The sequence below is a fragment of the Strongylocentrotus purpuratus genome, unplaced genomic scaffold, assembly GCF_000002235.5.
Source record: "Strongylocentrotus purpuratus isolate Spur 01 unplaced genomic scaffold, Spur_5.0 spur5_scaffold_9, whole genome shotgun sequence".
NCBI classification, from domain to species: Eukaryota; Metazoa; Echinodermata; class Echinoidea; order Camarodonta; family Strongylocentrotidae; genus Strongylocentrotus; species Strongylocentrotus purpuratus.
This window is the reverse complement of record NW_022145615.1, coordinates 266417-284034: the sequence shown is the minus strand read 5'-3', so window position 1 is coordinate 284034 and position 17618 is coordinate 266417. Positions and strand designations below refer to the sequence as shown.

General features: G+C 34.3%; 2 protein-coding genes across 3 annotated transcripts in view; one reads left to right on the top strand and one right to left on the bottom strand.

Moving 5' to 3' along the window:
- LOC574878 (furin) overlaps positions 1-11192 on the top strand; it is a 43870-nt gene extending 32678 nt beyond the window's left edge. Inside the window, exons 8-13 of the mRNA XM_775280.5 lie at positions 2128-2340; positions 3685-3785; positions 5061-5164; positions 5883-6003; positions 6563-6876; positions 7289-11192. Coding sequence (XP_780373.2) covers positions 2128-2340; positions 3685-3785; positions 5061-5164; positions 5883-6003; positions 6563-6876; positions 7289-7812 — 1377 coding nt within the window. The 3' untranslated portion in view covers positions 7813-11192. The remainder of the gene's footprint in view (positions 1-2127; positions 2341-3684; positions 3786-5060; positions 5165-5882; positions 6004-6562; positions 6877-7288) is intronic.
- A 159-nt stretch (positions 11193-11351) lies between these two features.
- LOC574811 (ras-specific guanine nucleotide-releasing factor 2) overlaps positions 11352-17618 on the bottom strand; it is a 77499-nt gene continuing 71232 nt past the window's right edge. For both annotated transcript variants that reach the window (XM_011681667.2, XM_030976575.1), the window contains exon 27: positions 11352-16662. In XM_011681667.2, the coding sequence (XP_011679969.2) occupies positions 16552-16662 (111 nt within the window). In that variant the 3' untranslated portion in view covers positions 11352-16551. The remainder of the gene's footprint in view (positions 16663-17618) is intronic.

Sequence of the window (17618 nt, the reverse complement as noted above, 5' to 3'; positions counted from 1 at the left end):
ACGAGCATGGAACGCCCTCGACCAGCAGTCTGTAATAGCCACATCTGTTGAGAACTTTAGAAACACACTTTAACATGCATCACCTGCCATACAAGTTAGGGACATGTGGAATACTGCCCTGCTGACTCCAAATTCAGAAGGTTCAGAAGGATCTTTTGTATGCAGCTATTTTTATTTTCAAATGGATGAATGGATTGCTTGTGGACCATGAAGATACATCTAGGAGAAAATAATTGACCAAACATAATAACTTGACTGCATTGTCTGTAAAAAGCTATGTTGAATACAGGTCTGGAATTAGTTGCCCAAATTTTCATGATTTCCTTTTTTCAAACTATGAAATGCATGTACATATGTGGAGTCTCTGCCTTGATTTGAATGCATTGTGTATTACTCTGTGCTTCAAAATGTAAAAAAGAGGTAAAAAACAAACAAAAAAACAAACACACATGAAAAATAAAATAATTAAAAGCTTCATATGTGTACATGTACATGTAGCCATTAAATAGAAGTCCAGATTTTGAGCACTCAATGTTTGAGCATACCAGCAGATTGGTCGTAAGGTTAACGTAATCATAATGTAAATCCATTTATCAAATCTACCACTATACATATGGATATATGCATTAATCAAAGCTAAAGGCTACCATCATTTTGAATTCATATTCTTATTTTCAGTTACGTGGGAATATTACTTTCAACTTGAAATGCATAATCAGAATTGCCTATAGTAAAACAAACTTCCCGTAGATTAGGTTATTTCTGTATACAATTATGTGTGCACATTTCTCATTGAGAGTATTGATGCATAATCAGTGAATAGAGCATTAGGTTTTGACAGATTGTGAACATTTATTCAATCTAAAATCATTGATTTCCCATTAGCTTACTTTTAATATTCATATAAGAATAAAAGTAAAGTCATTAATGGTAGAAGGTATAAATCACATTTTGCTTGAGCTGTGAAGGAAGGAATTATTTGAAATTATACTTTTTGAGGCGTTCTAGTTTTGAAATGGATTGAAATAGATTCTTTGCCTTATCAGCACTGCCATTACTCATGTATATGCATATATACATGTTCCTTTTTTGTTGAGATCTTCAAATTTGTGAAACTTCAACATAAAGGACAATGAGAGGCATAACATTTGTGTGACGGTGTGAACTTTTACTTGACTGTACAGCTGTATACAGTTTAGGCCAGTTAAAGTAATGTCCTTATCCATATAGACTGCAGTATATTACATAGTATACATACTAAGTTACTCAATTCATATCGGATGGGCAGGGTATATTGATTATCTAGGGTGTCACATACACATACATAAAGTAAACTTGCCAAATAAAGATGTGTTGCAATATTAGTACATTCTACAGTCATGGATGCCAATGCTGTGATAGTTAAAAACTCAATTTCTGTAGTACAAGTTATTGAAGTTAATGCTTAGTATTTCAGGTTAGGGCGGTGACTGTGATGCTCCATATTTTTGCTACCATGCACTTATACTAATCAAAAGATGAACTTGAAATTGAATTACACATGAAGTGATTACTTCCCTAACTGGGTCATTCTATAATGTTGGGGCAGAAAATATGACGGTGTCCATGTAACGTACATGTACATGTAAGTGAGATCTTCTATTACAAATGGAAGGTGACAGTATTTGTTGAAGATTTGTATGCAATGAATATATATGGTAGTAGTGCTCAGCCAGAATCGTTCCTGTTTCAGTTGCTTCTGTTGCTTTTCTTCAAAGTCTTTGGGTAATACACATTTCTCTTTTTACCATCGTTACATGGACACCATATTCATACAACATTACCTAAATAATATTGATTCACTATGAAGCTTGAGTACTTCTGAAGATAGTTGGGTATGCTTTTTATGCAAAACTCAATTTGAACAAAAATAGTTACAGTTGATAGGAGACATAGATTCTCACTTCTGATATGTCATAAAAATGGCCCCAACTTTCTGGACGGACCCAACTACAGTTTAGTATTAAATCAAATGTATACAACTGTTCCTGTTCAGCATAATTAAACATTATAATTGATTGTCTTTGTTGATTTTGGATTTAAAAGTTCCTTTTTCTTTTTCTCACCTTTTTGTGGTTTGTTTTGCAGGGTCGGGATGGTCTTGGCTCTATCTTTGTGTGGGCATCTGGAAATGGTGGTCGCTCTGACGACAGCTGTGGTTGTGATGGCTACACCAACTCCATCTTCACCATCTCAGTGAGCAGTGCTAGTGAGAATGGGGGTGTGCCTTGGTACTCAGAGAACTGTGCTTCTACCCTGGCTACCACCTATAGCAGCGGGAGTGGCACTGAGAAACAAGTGGTAAGTTACCCCCCCCCCTTCACCCTGGCTACCACCTATAGCAGGGGGAGTGGCACTGAGAAACAAGTGGTAAGTTACCCCTTTCCCCCCCCCCCCCTTCACCCTGGCTACCACCTATAGCAGGGGGAGTGGCACTGAGAAACAAGTGGTAAGTTACCCCCTTCCCCTCCCCTTCACCCTGGCTACCATCTATAGCAGGGGGAATGGCACTGAGAAACAAGTGGTAAGTTACCCCCTCCCTCCCCCCCCCCCTTCACCCTGGCTACCACCTATAGCAGCGGGAGTTGCACTGAGAAACAAGTGATAAGTTACCCACTTCCCCCCTCCCCCCTAGTTCTTATATTGTTACCTAGTTCTTATATTGTTACCTTACCTTGTTATCTTATGTTTCATAATTTCACTTCATATTTGTTTTCTTGTCATTACTCTGTTTAGTTTTAATTGTATCAATATTGTAAAGCGCTTTGATATAAATGTCTTATGAAAAGCGCTATATAAGTAAAAGTTATTATTATTATTATTATTAATGTATACTGGTTAGAGGTGGGGTTGTAACTCGGTTTATGGTTTGGGAATGGTAAGGGTTCGATGTAGTGTTGGTTCCAAGGTTGAGGTTAGGAACTCCAGTTAAGTATAACATTTATTCATCTGAACCTACAGTGTCATACATGTATATTCGCTGTTGTGTAGATGTGGGCTAGGGAGTAATGGAAAACAGTCTGCCCCTCAGATAGGATCATAGAGCTCCCATGTAAAGGAAACATGCTGCACTCATTGTTTATAAAGAACCCACTGTGTTCTTTGTAAAGAGTAGGGTTAACCCCAGGGTAGAGGTATACACCTGCACATCCAAATCAATTATACTGGCAGAAGAAATCTAAGGGCCATAAATATTCATTCACTTATATTCACTCTTTTCTGTGTAGGCACAGGTGATGCCAAACATTGTATGCAAAAAGCTTCCTATGTATGTACATGTAACATCAATAATTCATGAAATTCAGAATTCAGCAAATACAGGAGAGTATTGAAGAAAAACAAAGTTATTTGGGGAAAGTAGAGAAAAAATGTACCTGTGCAAAGTCCATCACATAATATATAAATGGATTGGCGGCACAACTGGCTTATACTTGTAGTGTGCTCCTTGTATAAAATCATTCTCAATGGAAAAAAAACAGTATGACAATAAGAATTTGAGGCTTACCGGTACATGTATTTCAACTGCTATAGAATTAGAAATAAAAAATGGTTGGCAGATTCACTTTGTTCTTTGCTGTGACACATCCTGAATGATACTTGCACATTGCACTACTAATAATGTCTCCCCATCTTCTCCTCTTATAGGTGACCACAGACTTGAGAAAGAAGTGCACAGACAGTCACAGTGGAACCTCTGCCTCAGCCCCTCTCGCTGCTGGTATATGTGCCTTAGCTCTTGAAGCAAAGTAAGATATTATATTCTAACTCTATCTTATAGAATTAATGATAAAGATGTTATACCAGACCTTATCCTACTTCCAGTCTTATATTATTGTAATAAGGTGATAACTTAATTAAATTTTCATTAAGAGTGAAAGTGATTTGATTGTGCCTTTACTAACTTTTAAAGGTGTAAAAAAGAATTTTGAAAAATCTTGATTGTTTTTGTGTTTAAAGAGCAATTTGCCTCATCTGTGTTTCTATGCAAAAAGCTTAACCCTATTTTAACTGGGCTATTTCAGACCAGGTTTTTACTGGGGGGGGGGGGGGGGGGGTCAATTTGACGCCCCTGTTACACCCACAAATGTAATAATGCCCACAAATGTAATAACGCCCACAAATGTAATAACACTTTACCCACAAATGTAATAACACCCACAAATGTAATAACACTTTGCCCACAAATGTAATAACACCCACAAATGTAATAACACTTTGCCCACAAATGTAATAACACCCACAAATGTAATAACACTTTGCCCACAAATGCAATAATTTCACCCACAAATGTAATAACACTTTGCCCACAAATGCAATAATTTCACCCACAAATGTAATAACCATTTTACCCACAAACGTAATAATTTTGAATCACCCATAAATGTAATAATGACTTTACCCACAAATGTAATAAATTTGGGGATATTTTGTCGAATTTGTTCAAAACTAAAACCCTGTAATATAGCATGGGTATAGCGCGCAGTCTTTACTCCAGACCCGGTTATTAGTGTCTTGGAGGTAGTGTTTTGGGGGGCAGGGTAGTCGTCATACATGAAATGACATGTAGAAGGCTGCTTACATGAATGTGCTATAGCATTATACCTGTTATAAGATCATGAAGTGGATCGTAATCAATTGATTGGTTGAAAGCGTACACGTGACTAGGCACTTATTTTGCCCGTCGCATAATTTGGATAATGACCGGTCATTAGTAAAATCATGTTATAAAACATCATTTTATAAACAAATAAAACATAATCTTATAAAACAAATAATACACATTATTTTGTTCGGGCATTAGTACCTCGGTACCTTCAAAACAGTCCAAACGCCCTCGGTTATCGTCTCAGGCGTGTAAGACTGTTTCAAAGGTACCTTGTGTGAGTAATTCTTACTAATGCCCTCACTGCTGTGTATTATTTGTATACCAATCACAAAATGAAATAATGTATCTCAAGTGTTGATGTAATGTGTTGATGTAATGTGGTGATGTAATGTAATGCTTCTGAATCTGCTTTCAGCCCTCAGTTGAATTGGCGTGACCTTCAGCATATCATAGTGATGACCTCGCGACCTGATAACATACACACATCTGATTGGACGGTCAATGGAGTGGGACGGAGTGGTAAGTTCAATTATCATTATGCAAGATTGAATGGGTATATCATAGACATGCTTTGAATTATGTATATGTACATTGCTGATATGAAATAGATGATTTTAGATTTATTTGTACTACAGTACATTTAGATATATTCTAACTGTTTTTCTTGGCCCCTATAGTTGTGACCAATCAGAGGCGTATAATCTTGATATACTTTAATTGTTCTGGAATATTATTTTCTTGGCAAGATACCATCACGAATTGTAAAACTTTAGTGATGTGTCAAATGTGATTCAATTATTTTTCGGCTTGAAATTTTCTGCAAACCTGAAACAAGCGCAACATTCGCAAGCACGTTATGCAAGTGAAAGATTGTTGGTTTACTGAACTGTATGTTATGTAATGACTGTCTGCCTTGGTCTGGCTTTCTATTCCCTTTCTAGTGAATCATGATTATCTTTCTATTCCCTTTCTAGCGAGTCATGATTATCTTTCTATTCCCTTTCTAGTGAGTCATGATTATCTTTCTATTCCCTTTCTAGTGAGTCATGATTATCTTTCTATTCCCTTTCTAGTGAGTCATGATTATCTTTCTATTCCTTTCTAGTGAGTCATGATTATCTTTCTATTCCCTTTCTAGTGAGTCATGATTATCTTTCTATTCCCTTTCTAGTGAGTCATGGTTATCTTTCTATTCCCTTTCTAGTGAGTTATGATTATCTTTCTATTCCCTTTCTAGTGAGTCATGATTATGGTTATGGCCTAATGGATGCAGGCGCTATGGTAATGCTAGCAAAGAATTGGACCCACGTTCCTGAGCAACGCCTTTGTACTATCAACTCCCTGAATGGAAATAGCCAGTAAGTACATGGATGGGCATAATAAGAGGGCTACATAGCGACTTAAGGGGTGATAATAATTCATGGGATTAAATCTGTATTCTTTATGATAAATTATCCCCACACCTGGTTACGATATGAGACACTGTATTGAAATAAAAACAGGTCTGATTGCCATTACCATTGGGATAAAGTTCACAAAATTTGCATTAACGAGTGAGAGGAAACAGAACCTCCTAATTAAACACTATTCGACTCATATCACCCTTACATAAAAGTGAGTGTAGCACTACTTCATGAGATGTAAACTACACCCCGGCCATGTGATTGATATGATTTGCACTCTTTATCGGAAGGAGAATTCTCCCAATCCATCTTATACGATTCTCACTCTTTGATGATCAATAATAAAACAATTTTCAAGTACTTTATTGTAATATCAGAAAAAGAGTGGTGAAAATAGCAGTAAAATATTTGAAGGAGAATTGAGAAGATTTAATCATCCATGTATATTTGCACTTTGCACGCAGGTTTTGTTTTCAATTGTTAGTATAATCACTGCTGTTTTTTAATTGAATAGGAAAATCAATGGACATAGTGGACTGGTCGTCCATGCTCAGACTACAGGCTGTCAGGAGACACCAGATACTCATGTGCGCTTCCTGGAGCATGCTGTCTCTCGTATCTCACTAGACTTCCCGATCCGAGGTGATTTGTCCATCGCCTTGATCTCACCTTCAGGTACCAGGTCCTCCTTGCTTCCTCGTAGACCCCATGATAGGAATAAGAAAGGATTCAAATCTTGGGAGTTTATGACGACTCATACATGGGGTGAGAATCCTCAAGGTGAATGGACACTGGAGATTCAAAATCATGGTGCTGCCGGTATGTCAGGTAAGAATCTAATAACTCAAGCTTGAATGTATCAACACCTAGTTAAGACTCCTGACTTACATATACCATCATTTTGAAGACACACTAATTTGTTTCATCACTTTGTGCCTTAGAATTTACAATTGCATTACAAGTGAAATCACATGAGACAGGCCTTTGCTTTTTTTATATTAGTTATTGATTATATCTTTGTTTGTTATCACCTGGACCCTTTTGATATGGCTTGATGAGAATTTCATGTCCATATGATTTTTATTTTTTCCTTGTCAAATTGGATGCATCTTCAAAGGAATGACTTGTAGACTTTGTTTTAGATGATTGTACATGTTGTATCTCATCGTATCATATCAGAAGTAATAAAACAGATGTCTGTGTTTGATTCCTGCAAACTCTTTTTGCACACCCTCTACAGGTGTTCTTCATGACTGGACGCTCCTTCTGTACGGTACCCAACCCCATCCAGTCAAGACCCATGAAGGTCCGATACACTGTGAAGAGGGTCAGTTCCTGGTCTCAAACATCACTGCAGATACGGTCATCCATGAATGCCAGACCTGTCATAATGCCTGTCTGACCTGCTATGGAGCTGACAACGGTCAGTGTGTCCATTGCTCACCAGACCTTGAGAAGGATGGCAGTTATTGCTTGAAAGCATCAGCCAGCTCCTCTCCTCACTTCCATACCAGCTCCTGGTTGGTCATTGGTGGTTGCATCATTATCCTCAGCCTTGCCTTCTTTCTTCTGTTCTGCATCATCTTTGGTTCGCTTCAGGCTGCTGAGCATGGTTACTGTGTGTGTAGTGGTAAAGACTGGATCAGTAGTAGTGACAGTGATGACTTCAACTATAGGCAGCTCATGAAGCTTGAAGATCAGGATGAAGAGGAAGAGGAGACACTACTGTCCGTTCAGAAGAACGCCAAACTGCCACCTTTATGAAGCAAGACATTTCTTTAACAATTTCTCTCCCCTTTGTATAATTTTCAATCCATTTCCATAAGTTACTATTATACTATTGAAATTGAAGATATATTTTCTTATAATGAGAATTACATGTAGTGACATCTGTGTGAATGTTAGTTATTTCATATGTATGGATAGATCTTTACTTTGATGAATACCCCAGCCACATCCCTGGACCAACTCCTAACCAACTGATAAACTATGAAATATCTGCCTTTTGGGGTAATAAGATTTAATGTAAATCTGTTGTCTGCATGGTGTTTGACTTGTTGATGTGATTGGGGTATAATGCTCAAGCATGAATCTTTTGTACTATTTGTGTATCTTTATAAACCTGAATGTATAATCCGCATATTGATTGGAGAGAAGATTTCCTCTAATTTTGTTCTTCTTTGTCACTTGTTCCTATCCTTTTTCTTGAATGCCAGTTGTACTGAGCTTGTAAACTGCAGTTGAAATGTATGTTTTACCAGGAGTGTCTTACTTTGTATTGGTATAACACATCATTAATGAATGTCTTTAATTAATCTTCGTAGTCAGACATAAGTTTTGTTCAGTTCTGTGGGAGATTTTATATCAACATTGTTGCTTCCTTCTGTAAATCTTTTATTAAACATGGAATGTGTTACAATTTGCTCATTCAAGCATCATTATACAACAACGAAACAAATTAGTTCTTAAAACGTGAAACAGCAAATAAACCTGCCGAGGTTCATCATCACCTCAAAACCACCGCAAAGTCATCCCAATTTAGTTTGTATTTTTGTGTATCTTCTGAAAGCAAAGATCTCAAGATGGCATAGATAGATTCACACTTGTATCACCCAACATAGATGGCATGCTACATGCATCCAATGATCTATCAATGATCAATCAATGAGAAAAGAGCTTCATTCTTCATTTGTTTCTTGTTAGAACTGTGACTAAATGGTAATTTGATGCTGTCGGGTCACTTTGTTGGAACACAAATGTAAGCTTGATGCAAAGCCGGGCATGATAGGAAAGTGGTCAGCTTCTGACAAAACCATCATAAGTCTAAGTTAGCCTTAGATATGTTTTCATATGATGTCACCATGTTTGGAGTCTCTTAATGATTTTAAGAGATGTTACCATGTTGCAAGCTCTCCTACAGCTTGTTTATGTCCAGGTATATATATATGTATATAGTAGTATGTTATGATGAAGAAACTGCCTGCCTCAAAACCAATGGATGCTCTCTAAAAAGAGATTTGCTCATGGTGACACCAAATCTGTTTTGCATTTCCATATCTTATTGAAATAAGTAGGAATGTAAAGATCTTGGTATGTTAACATCAAGAGACTGATGTGGAGAGGAATGAATTTATGCAAATTAATATGAAGTCAGAGAGGAATTGAATAGAAAGAATGTCTAATTTAGAAAAATCCTCTTTATGTACATGTTGTTAAAGCATTATAGAATGATTTACAATTTGCTTATTTTGATTGATTGATTGAAAAGTATTTTTCATGTTATATAGCTAGAGATATATTATTTATCCTTTCTGCCTGTGATTTGATATTTCTGAACTGCTATTAAAGAAGTGGTTGATGTAATGAGAGGAAGAGAAATCATGAGGCAAAGAAAAATGAGTAAATTCTTATCAATTCTACAAGTATGTCCTGTGAAACTAGATTTGGGACAAGAATTTGAAGGAAGAAAAAAGAAGATTTGAATATATAGAATGATTTTTAGATAAACGTTCTTATGTAAAGTATACTTCATCAAAAGAGTAGTGTTTGGAGAAAAAAAAGGGGGTTGGGGAGTTTCAAGAAGACACCATTTTTGGTTTGTAAATATTAGAGGTTTACGCAGATGAATAAATATCAAATTTATTTTAGTTACTTTCAATTTTACTTAAACCTCCTAGTGGAGCAGTTTAATTTACAAAAAATAAGTTGTTTATCATATTTTGCATGTACTTATGGAAACTGCTTCCCTCTCTAATTTATTGATGATAAATGAAAAGAAAACAAATAAACACATTCAACTGTAATTAATAAACATCTGTACAGCCATCAGGAAAGAAAGGAATACTTATTAGTAGAAATGGTTTGGCTTATTTTCATTTTAGCATGCTTGTATCAACATGTACCATGGAAACCAGTACTTATTATTAAAAGGATAGTTGGGTTCTTGTTTATAGCTGCAAATGCCTTCAAAGTGCATGTTTATTGCTCTTATACTTATTTATGACATTTCTAGTGCCCTTTTAGGACTTAAAACTGCTATGAAGGCAATTTTAGACCCCAACATGTGTGAAATTCAGATTGAATACATTCCAATTTACTGAGCTCCACTTTACAAATATACGGTGACAGTTAATTTATTCATTCATTCATTAACGATAACAATACATGGGGCCAGCTGCTTGTGCATATTATAACCAACATGAAAAGGCCAACATTGGCCATGGCTTGAATAAAACGTATTAGGTGCTTTCTCGTTTTTTCAAAGGCTAGCTCAAAATTATAGAAAATTTGTGGGGCTCCTCAAATATTAGAAATGGTTATATTTATGGATATTTCAGCCATCTCTGAACCAATTTTGATCAAAGAAAGATAATTTTGTCATTCAAATTGTATGTTCTTTCAAATTTGACACTCAGTTTTTCATTATCTCACCAAAAAAAAAAATGTCATGTAACGCCCTCTGCAGCAAAACTCAACTATCCCTTTAAGTTATTTTTCTACATGTGCGTGTTCTACACTAGATCATCTAAATACTGTATAATGAAACAATGTAAAGATATTCCTTGGTGGAAATGAAAGCATTTCTGTTTTTAAAAAAATCTAAAAACTATCAAGATATATATTTTTGTTTGTTGTTTAAATGGGGGCTGTGTTTGGGCAGTAATTTGAAATTTTTCCCTTGGATGCTATAGAGATTACAAAAGGGCTTCAGATCTCACAATTACTCAAACATAAGCAGTCACAGGCTTGATATATGTGGATCCTTTTATATTATCTATATCTAAGAAAGCATTTTTAGTTTTGGAATCATTTGTTGTTTTACTAATTACGCCTTAACCTGTATATCTCATATTATATGTGTCCATTGCATCCATGCATTGTACATGTAAAAAGAGCTTTTGACAAGGTGTCATGTTTTAGTATTGCTCTGCATATCTGATGTAGCAGTCCATTGATACAAACCTATGGTCAGTGTGACCAGTCAAAGGCCCATACATTAATGTGTGTTAATTGAAAGATACTGAAGAACAACTGTTGTGAAAGTACACATAGAGCAGAACATTTTGTTAGTAGATATTAAAGCCTACTTTGATTTATTAATTTTCATTTGATTTATCCAATTAAAGTATCAATGATTTTTAATATATTGGTGTATTTCAATTGTTTTCACTGTGGCATATGAAAAAAATTGAAGCATGTAGAATATGGCCTGTTTCATAGAGAAATTCAAAATCAAAGTCATAATGAAATTAAATAATTTTCTGAATAAAGCAAAGTCAAACAAAACACACAAACACCAATTATTGAAGAGCAACAAGATTTAAAGAAAGACCATGCCTCATTTATTTTGATACAATAGCAGTGCAGCGTCAATCAATTAAATATTTGTCAATCTTACTTTACCATAAATAAATACTAACCTTGACCAAGAACTAGATATAATCAGACCTTACACATCCATGTGATATCATAAAAACAATATATACAGAGATAGAGTTCTTGTTCATAATCTAAATTTTTCGTAAAAATTATCATAAACATGTTGAACAAAATGCATGCAATACACATTGGAATGGAATGAGAAAGGAATGTTCAAAAGTCCTTAATTTTCTTATGAATGACAAAACTTTGTTATCAACCTTTCACATGTTCCAGGTCTGTACATAAAAAATGATTATAACAAACACCACTCTCATTTACAAAACTGTGATTTGAAGTTCTGCCTGCCAAGCACTTTATCTATCAAGACTTTATACAAATGTTCGATGGCACATACAAGTCAACAGCACAATTGCCTTAACATTGTATTAATTTAAAAATTGAAACCCATGTATGCACAAAACAAAATTGAATCCACATTATGATTTTTCAGTTATTTTGATTATTTGATCAAATATTTGTTACATTTTTACTTTCTGTACATAAGGTAGGATTTGTAAATGTATCTTACGAAGCTTAGATGGAACATGCAAACGGTTCTAATTTCAGCCTCCTATGATAAAAAGCTAAATATAAGCACACAAATCTGAGTAAAAAAATGGCTACTTACATTTATTGTGTACATATATTGATTGCTACTCTACTATCCTGTACATGTAGCACTGAGACTTCAAACAATTTGTACATAATTGATTATAAACCTACAACATACAAATTAAATACATCATTATCTTTTATATTCTTCTTGAAATAGGTACAATATACACAAAGATTGCACTTGTAAATGAACTTAATTATAAATATTGTGAATTTCATCAAACATCTAACATAATATGAAATTCTTTAAAACATTCTTTCAAATATATAATGCATCACAATTAAGTGCAGCACACCTCGTAGTATAAGAAATGTCAAAGGTCGTTTTCAAATAACAGGTTTTGTATTTATATATTTGTATATATATAATTATATTCATATATATATTTCATTCAGTAGATTTCCTTTTCTTTTTGGTAGGCACACATTTGATGACCCTCATTGCAATAAAACATGTGTAAGTAAATTACAAATGTAAAGTAAAATCTTGGATAAAATAGTATCTTTACACAATATACATGAACACATGTAGGGATGTCTAATGCAATACACTGTGTTAGATTAAGACAAATTTCATGATACAATTAAATAAAAATGTACTCACAAGAATCATAACATGGATAAATGACTAATCAAATTTACGATGCTTATCCCCCTCTCCAGCAAGAAAAAAACAGACATGTAAAACAATAAGAAGTAAATTGCCTGAGAGGGTAGAACTATCTCACACATAGTGTAATGCTGTACAGAGAGGGTAGAACTATCTCACACATAGTGTAATGCTGTACAGAAAATTGCTATAAAAAGATGTAATTGGTGATGGAGTAATTCAGACCAATTTGAGAAAGAGGTATTGGGTTTCTAATTAAGAACTCTGAATTCAACATGATACAAAGTGATGAGAAACAGAAGATTTTTTTAATAATTACGAACTAGGTAAGATAAAATCATTAAATGGATGTTTACATGTAAAGCTGGATCAACTTTGAATGAAATTAAAAGTCACAAACACAAGTTATTTTTATCATGTTGGTAAGCTAGTGTTCACCTTTAAAGACAAACAAAAATAACAACAAATATAGATTAAAAATGTATTTAAGTCTTTAAATGCAGTGTAACTGTGATGGTCTTCTTCAATATAACACATGTATCTACATGTATCTACAAAAGATTATTATGAAACTTGCATATAGATTTATTTGATTAAATTATAAACCAATGAAATTAAACACATTTCAGCAATCTGCACTAAGTTTTCAATTATTCCATTACTCTGGCATGATGAACACCTCTATACATTATTTACATTATTTTGCTTGAGTGTTAATACAGATTGACAATTGATCTTTGCATTACCAACTTTGTAAGGTGAAGGCAAAATTTGATCAATAAACGAAAATAAAACTTAAAGAACATTGAACAGAAAACATAAAAAACATCTAAAGTGGAAGAAGAATGATAAACAAATAACTGAAATGTTTAGGAGACGTGGAGGTATAATTGAGCAATGGAAGGTGAATGGCAAAGGAACAAATATTCCGTAGATAATATTTCAATTCAACTCCTCTATATACAGAACCTATATCAACAAAGGTAGTTCAAAGCTACACCATGATCTAAACTAATAATTTACTATGGGACCTAGCTGTACAGGACCAAAAGAAAGAAAAAAAGGGGGATTTCTTCTTATATTTGGAAATGTACTTGCTAAGCAAACAAGAAAATACACAAAAAAGTGATGTCCTCTGTTTCAGCTCTATAGTGACAATTATTTAATTTTTAAAACCAATTTTCATCAATTTAGCTGCCCATATGTTCATTTGAATTGAATTGAATTGAATATAAATCAGTTGTTTAGAAAACAGTTTACATTTAAACCGTCTTTGTAATCTCAGGAAAGTTGGTATACATAATTTTTCATGTTCCAGGAAGAAAAGGAAATAAGTATCAAATGAATTATTCTCACAACTTATAAAAAAAAAAAAAAAAACAGACAGCATGAAAATGAGAGTAACTCTAATTACACATAATATCTAAAGGTATCAAAATCAAATACTGACAGAAGAATACTGACTGCAAATTATTTACCAGTAGATAAGTACTTTTTTTTGTTTTTTTAGAGAAGAGCTTTAAAAGATAGTTAGCACACAATGCTTGTACATTTCCTATCATACATGTATAACTTTTTGATGAGCTCCTACTTCACGTAATGGCAAATGAAATATGGACATTTCTTGCAGTATCATCTCTTAATTGGACTGAACATTTATAGGTTGATGAATGATAGTGGTGGTGGTTATTTTACCTGACAGCTAAGAAAGCAATAGATGCTTGTTAGTAAAGCAACCAGAAGACCGACGTCTTAAGGTCCTCTCCGAAGGACCTGGTAATGAGGATTAATGCCTTACCAAGGTTATCCTTTTAGATATATGTAAGCGGACCAAGCAAAACATTGGTAACCTCACATCTCATGATCCAACTATGACTATAGATTTTGAAAGAAATAACTGTAGATACTTGTACTGAGAAGTTGTGTTGTTGAGATTAGACAACACCATACAATAAGAGTTATATTAAACCAAAGCAGGTGTAACAATAGGCCTATTGTCTTTTTTACTCCTCCTACATTTCAGCCTGACATTCAAATAGAAGTCACTTGATTTTATTTCAGTTTATCATTATCATTATTATTAATACCACATGAAAAAAGCTGACATATAAATAAAGGCTTAATTGATCAAGTAATCATTTGTAAAACGGCTTTATGTTTTTGAAAGAATGAAATTTGTTTAATGTAATTTGTAATTCACATTTCTTGCATCTCATTAACAGCAGGGTATACAGACATGCAAATATAGCTTTCATAATTTTATCATATTACAAATATATATTTTTTCAAACATAATGTTAAGTGCTGAAACTTCTCTTTCATAATTGTTTTTAATGCATTGTTTGATCATCACTATATTTGAATAATGATCACATGATTTTGTGCAAAGAAGGCTGTAAACAATAATAATACAGTAGATATTTTCATTTAATTCATACAGCTTTTCTCATCTAAGTGGTATATTTAAGATAAATATAATTATCTTGCAATCATGATGCAATTATTTAATTTTTTGAAATATACTGTCCAAAGAGTTTGCAGTATTTATTGAACCATCATTTCGCTCTTGCATGATTTTCCAATTTTAGGTTTCATTACTATCTTAGTAATACGCCAATCAATCCATCCACTGGCTCCACATGGGAATCTAAAGCACTCGTTTGTAAAAATGGACCTAAACAATGACGAAACGTAATGTTACTCTTCAGCTTCCAAATTGATCCTTATTATCCTTGTTCTGCAAATCTTTTATTAGTTCAGGATTGGTTATTAGAATGTTTAATTAGTGAAATCACTACCCCCTTATCCTAATTGCTTAAGTCTGAATCCAACACTACACCTCTTTCCTCCCCCCAGACAGTTTGGGTGAATGTTTTAATGAAAATTCAACCATTGTTGCAACTCGATCTACCTCAGTATTTCTCACCCTTGCTAAACTGTACACAGAATTTTCTGCAAGCTAATTCCTCTTTAAATTCAGCGACTGTACACAAATCTATCTCAACATTTTCTTCCCTGCAGTCAAACCTCACAATATAACTGGTGTTAGCTAGTGAATTCCTCTGAGATTCCAAACTATTGTATACAATGCTGTTCCACCCTGTTCCACCCTACATGTAAACCTCTGACTTTATGCTCCTTTCTTTCTCTGCATGTACCATCAATGCAGCTAAATCCATTCTTCCACAGTCAATTGATTTGGATCTAAATCTATTCTCTCACAGCGTTCTGACACGATTGCAGTTCTAGTTTGGATGTAGATCTATTCTCTCACAGTCAATTGATTTGGATCAAGATCTATTCTCTCACAGTCAATTGATTTGGATCTAGATCTATTCTCTCACAGTCAATTGATTTGGATCTAAATCCATTCTCTCACAGTCAATTGATTTGGATCTAGATCTATTCTCCCACAGTCAATTGATTTGGATCTAGATCTATTCTCCCATAGTCAATTGATTTGGATCTAAATCTATTCTCTCACAATCAATTGACTTGGATCTAAATCTATTCTCTCACAGTGAAGTGATTTGGATCTAAATCTATTCTCTCACAGTCAATTGATTTGGATCTAAATCTATTCTCTCACAGTCAATTGATTTGGATCTAGATCTATTCTCTCACAGTCAATTGATTTGGATCTAGATCTATTCTCCCACAGTCAATTGATTTGGATATAAATCTATTCTCTCACATCGTTCTGACACGATCGCAGTTCTAGTTTGGATCTTGATCTATGCTCTCACAGTCAATTGATTTGGATCTAGATCTATTCTCTTGATCACAGTCAATTGATTTGGATGTTGTTGAAGGTGAGCTCTCATATGCTTTTAGCCATCGTTGTAGACTGTCGTGGTTCATATGCTTTTAGCCATCCTTGTAGACTGTCGTGGTTCAAGTTCCAGAGACAAGGCATACATCTCGTCATCATCCATGATCAAAGACGTGTCCAAGAGGTAGCTTATCACCTAGGAAACATGATGGAATCGTAATATAAATTTATCATCACTCTCTAACAGGATCAGGTTGGGCCAAGATTATGTGCAGTCAAACTTTACTTTAAAACTTAAATCTCTCTGAACTGATTTGCCAGCAACAGATGTTTCTAGGAGAAATTATAAGGAACTAAATAAGGCCGGGTGGAGGATTTTATAATATCTAGTTGCATCAAAGCTGCAATGAGAAAATCTTTGGGTCAAACATAACCATTATGGTATTAATAATCATCATATTAGATGTCACTGGACTCTTAAACAACTTATTATTAAAATATGAATAGGCATTTATACTGTAATGATCTGTTAGATAGTAATGTAAAGATTATCATAGATTATCATATATTGCTACTACCTAAGGCAATAACAGCAAATGAACTAAACCAAGAACAATATCTCAAGAGCAAATAAAATCAATATGACTACAAGAGACATAGACTAAGACAGAAGTTACATTACAATGGCCATTATTACCTTATAAAAGAAAAGTTGGAGCATCAGAAAAAACAAGATCAACAACACTTTCCAACCACGCAAAATATATATTAACAGTATTAACATCCTCACACCTGAACAACCACTTTAAAATAAAGAAGCAGCAATAACAACACAGTACGTGATTGATATCTAAGGTAGATAGAAACATATAACCTACCGCTATGAATTCAACAGTCAAAACAATCTAAATCAAAATAGTCATCTTTCCAACATTAGGAACATTATCAGAGGTAGAATGAACAGCCATAACATTCAAACAACCTAGCCTAATGGTCATGTATACTCCACTGATCACCTTGTTGTATGGACCTTCTGAGAAGCAACAAGACTACTTCTACCACTACTGAGCTAGGCCAATCATGACATGTTCATGAATCTCAACCATCATCAAAATCATAGTAATAGCATGCAGGAACATCCCAAGACCCTCA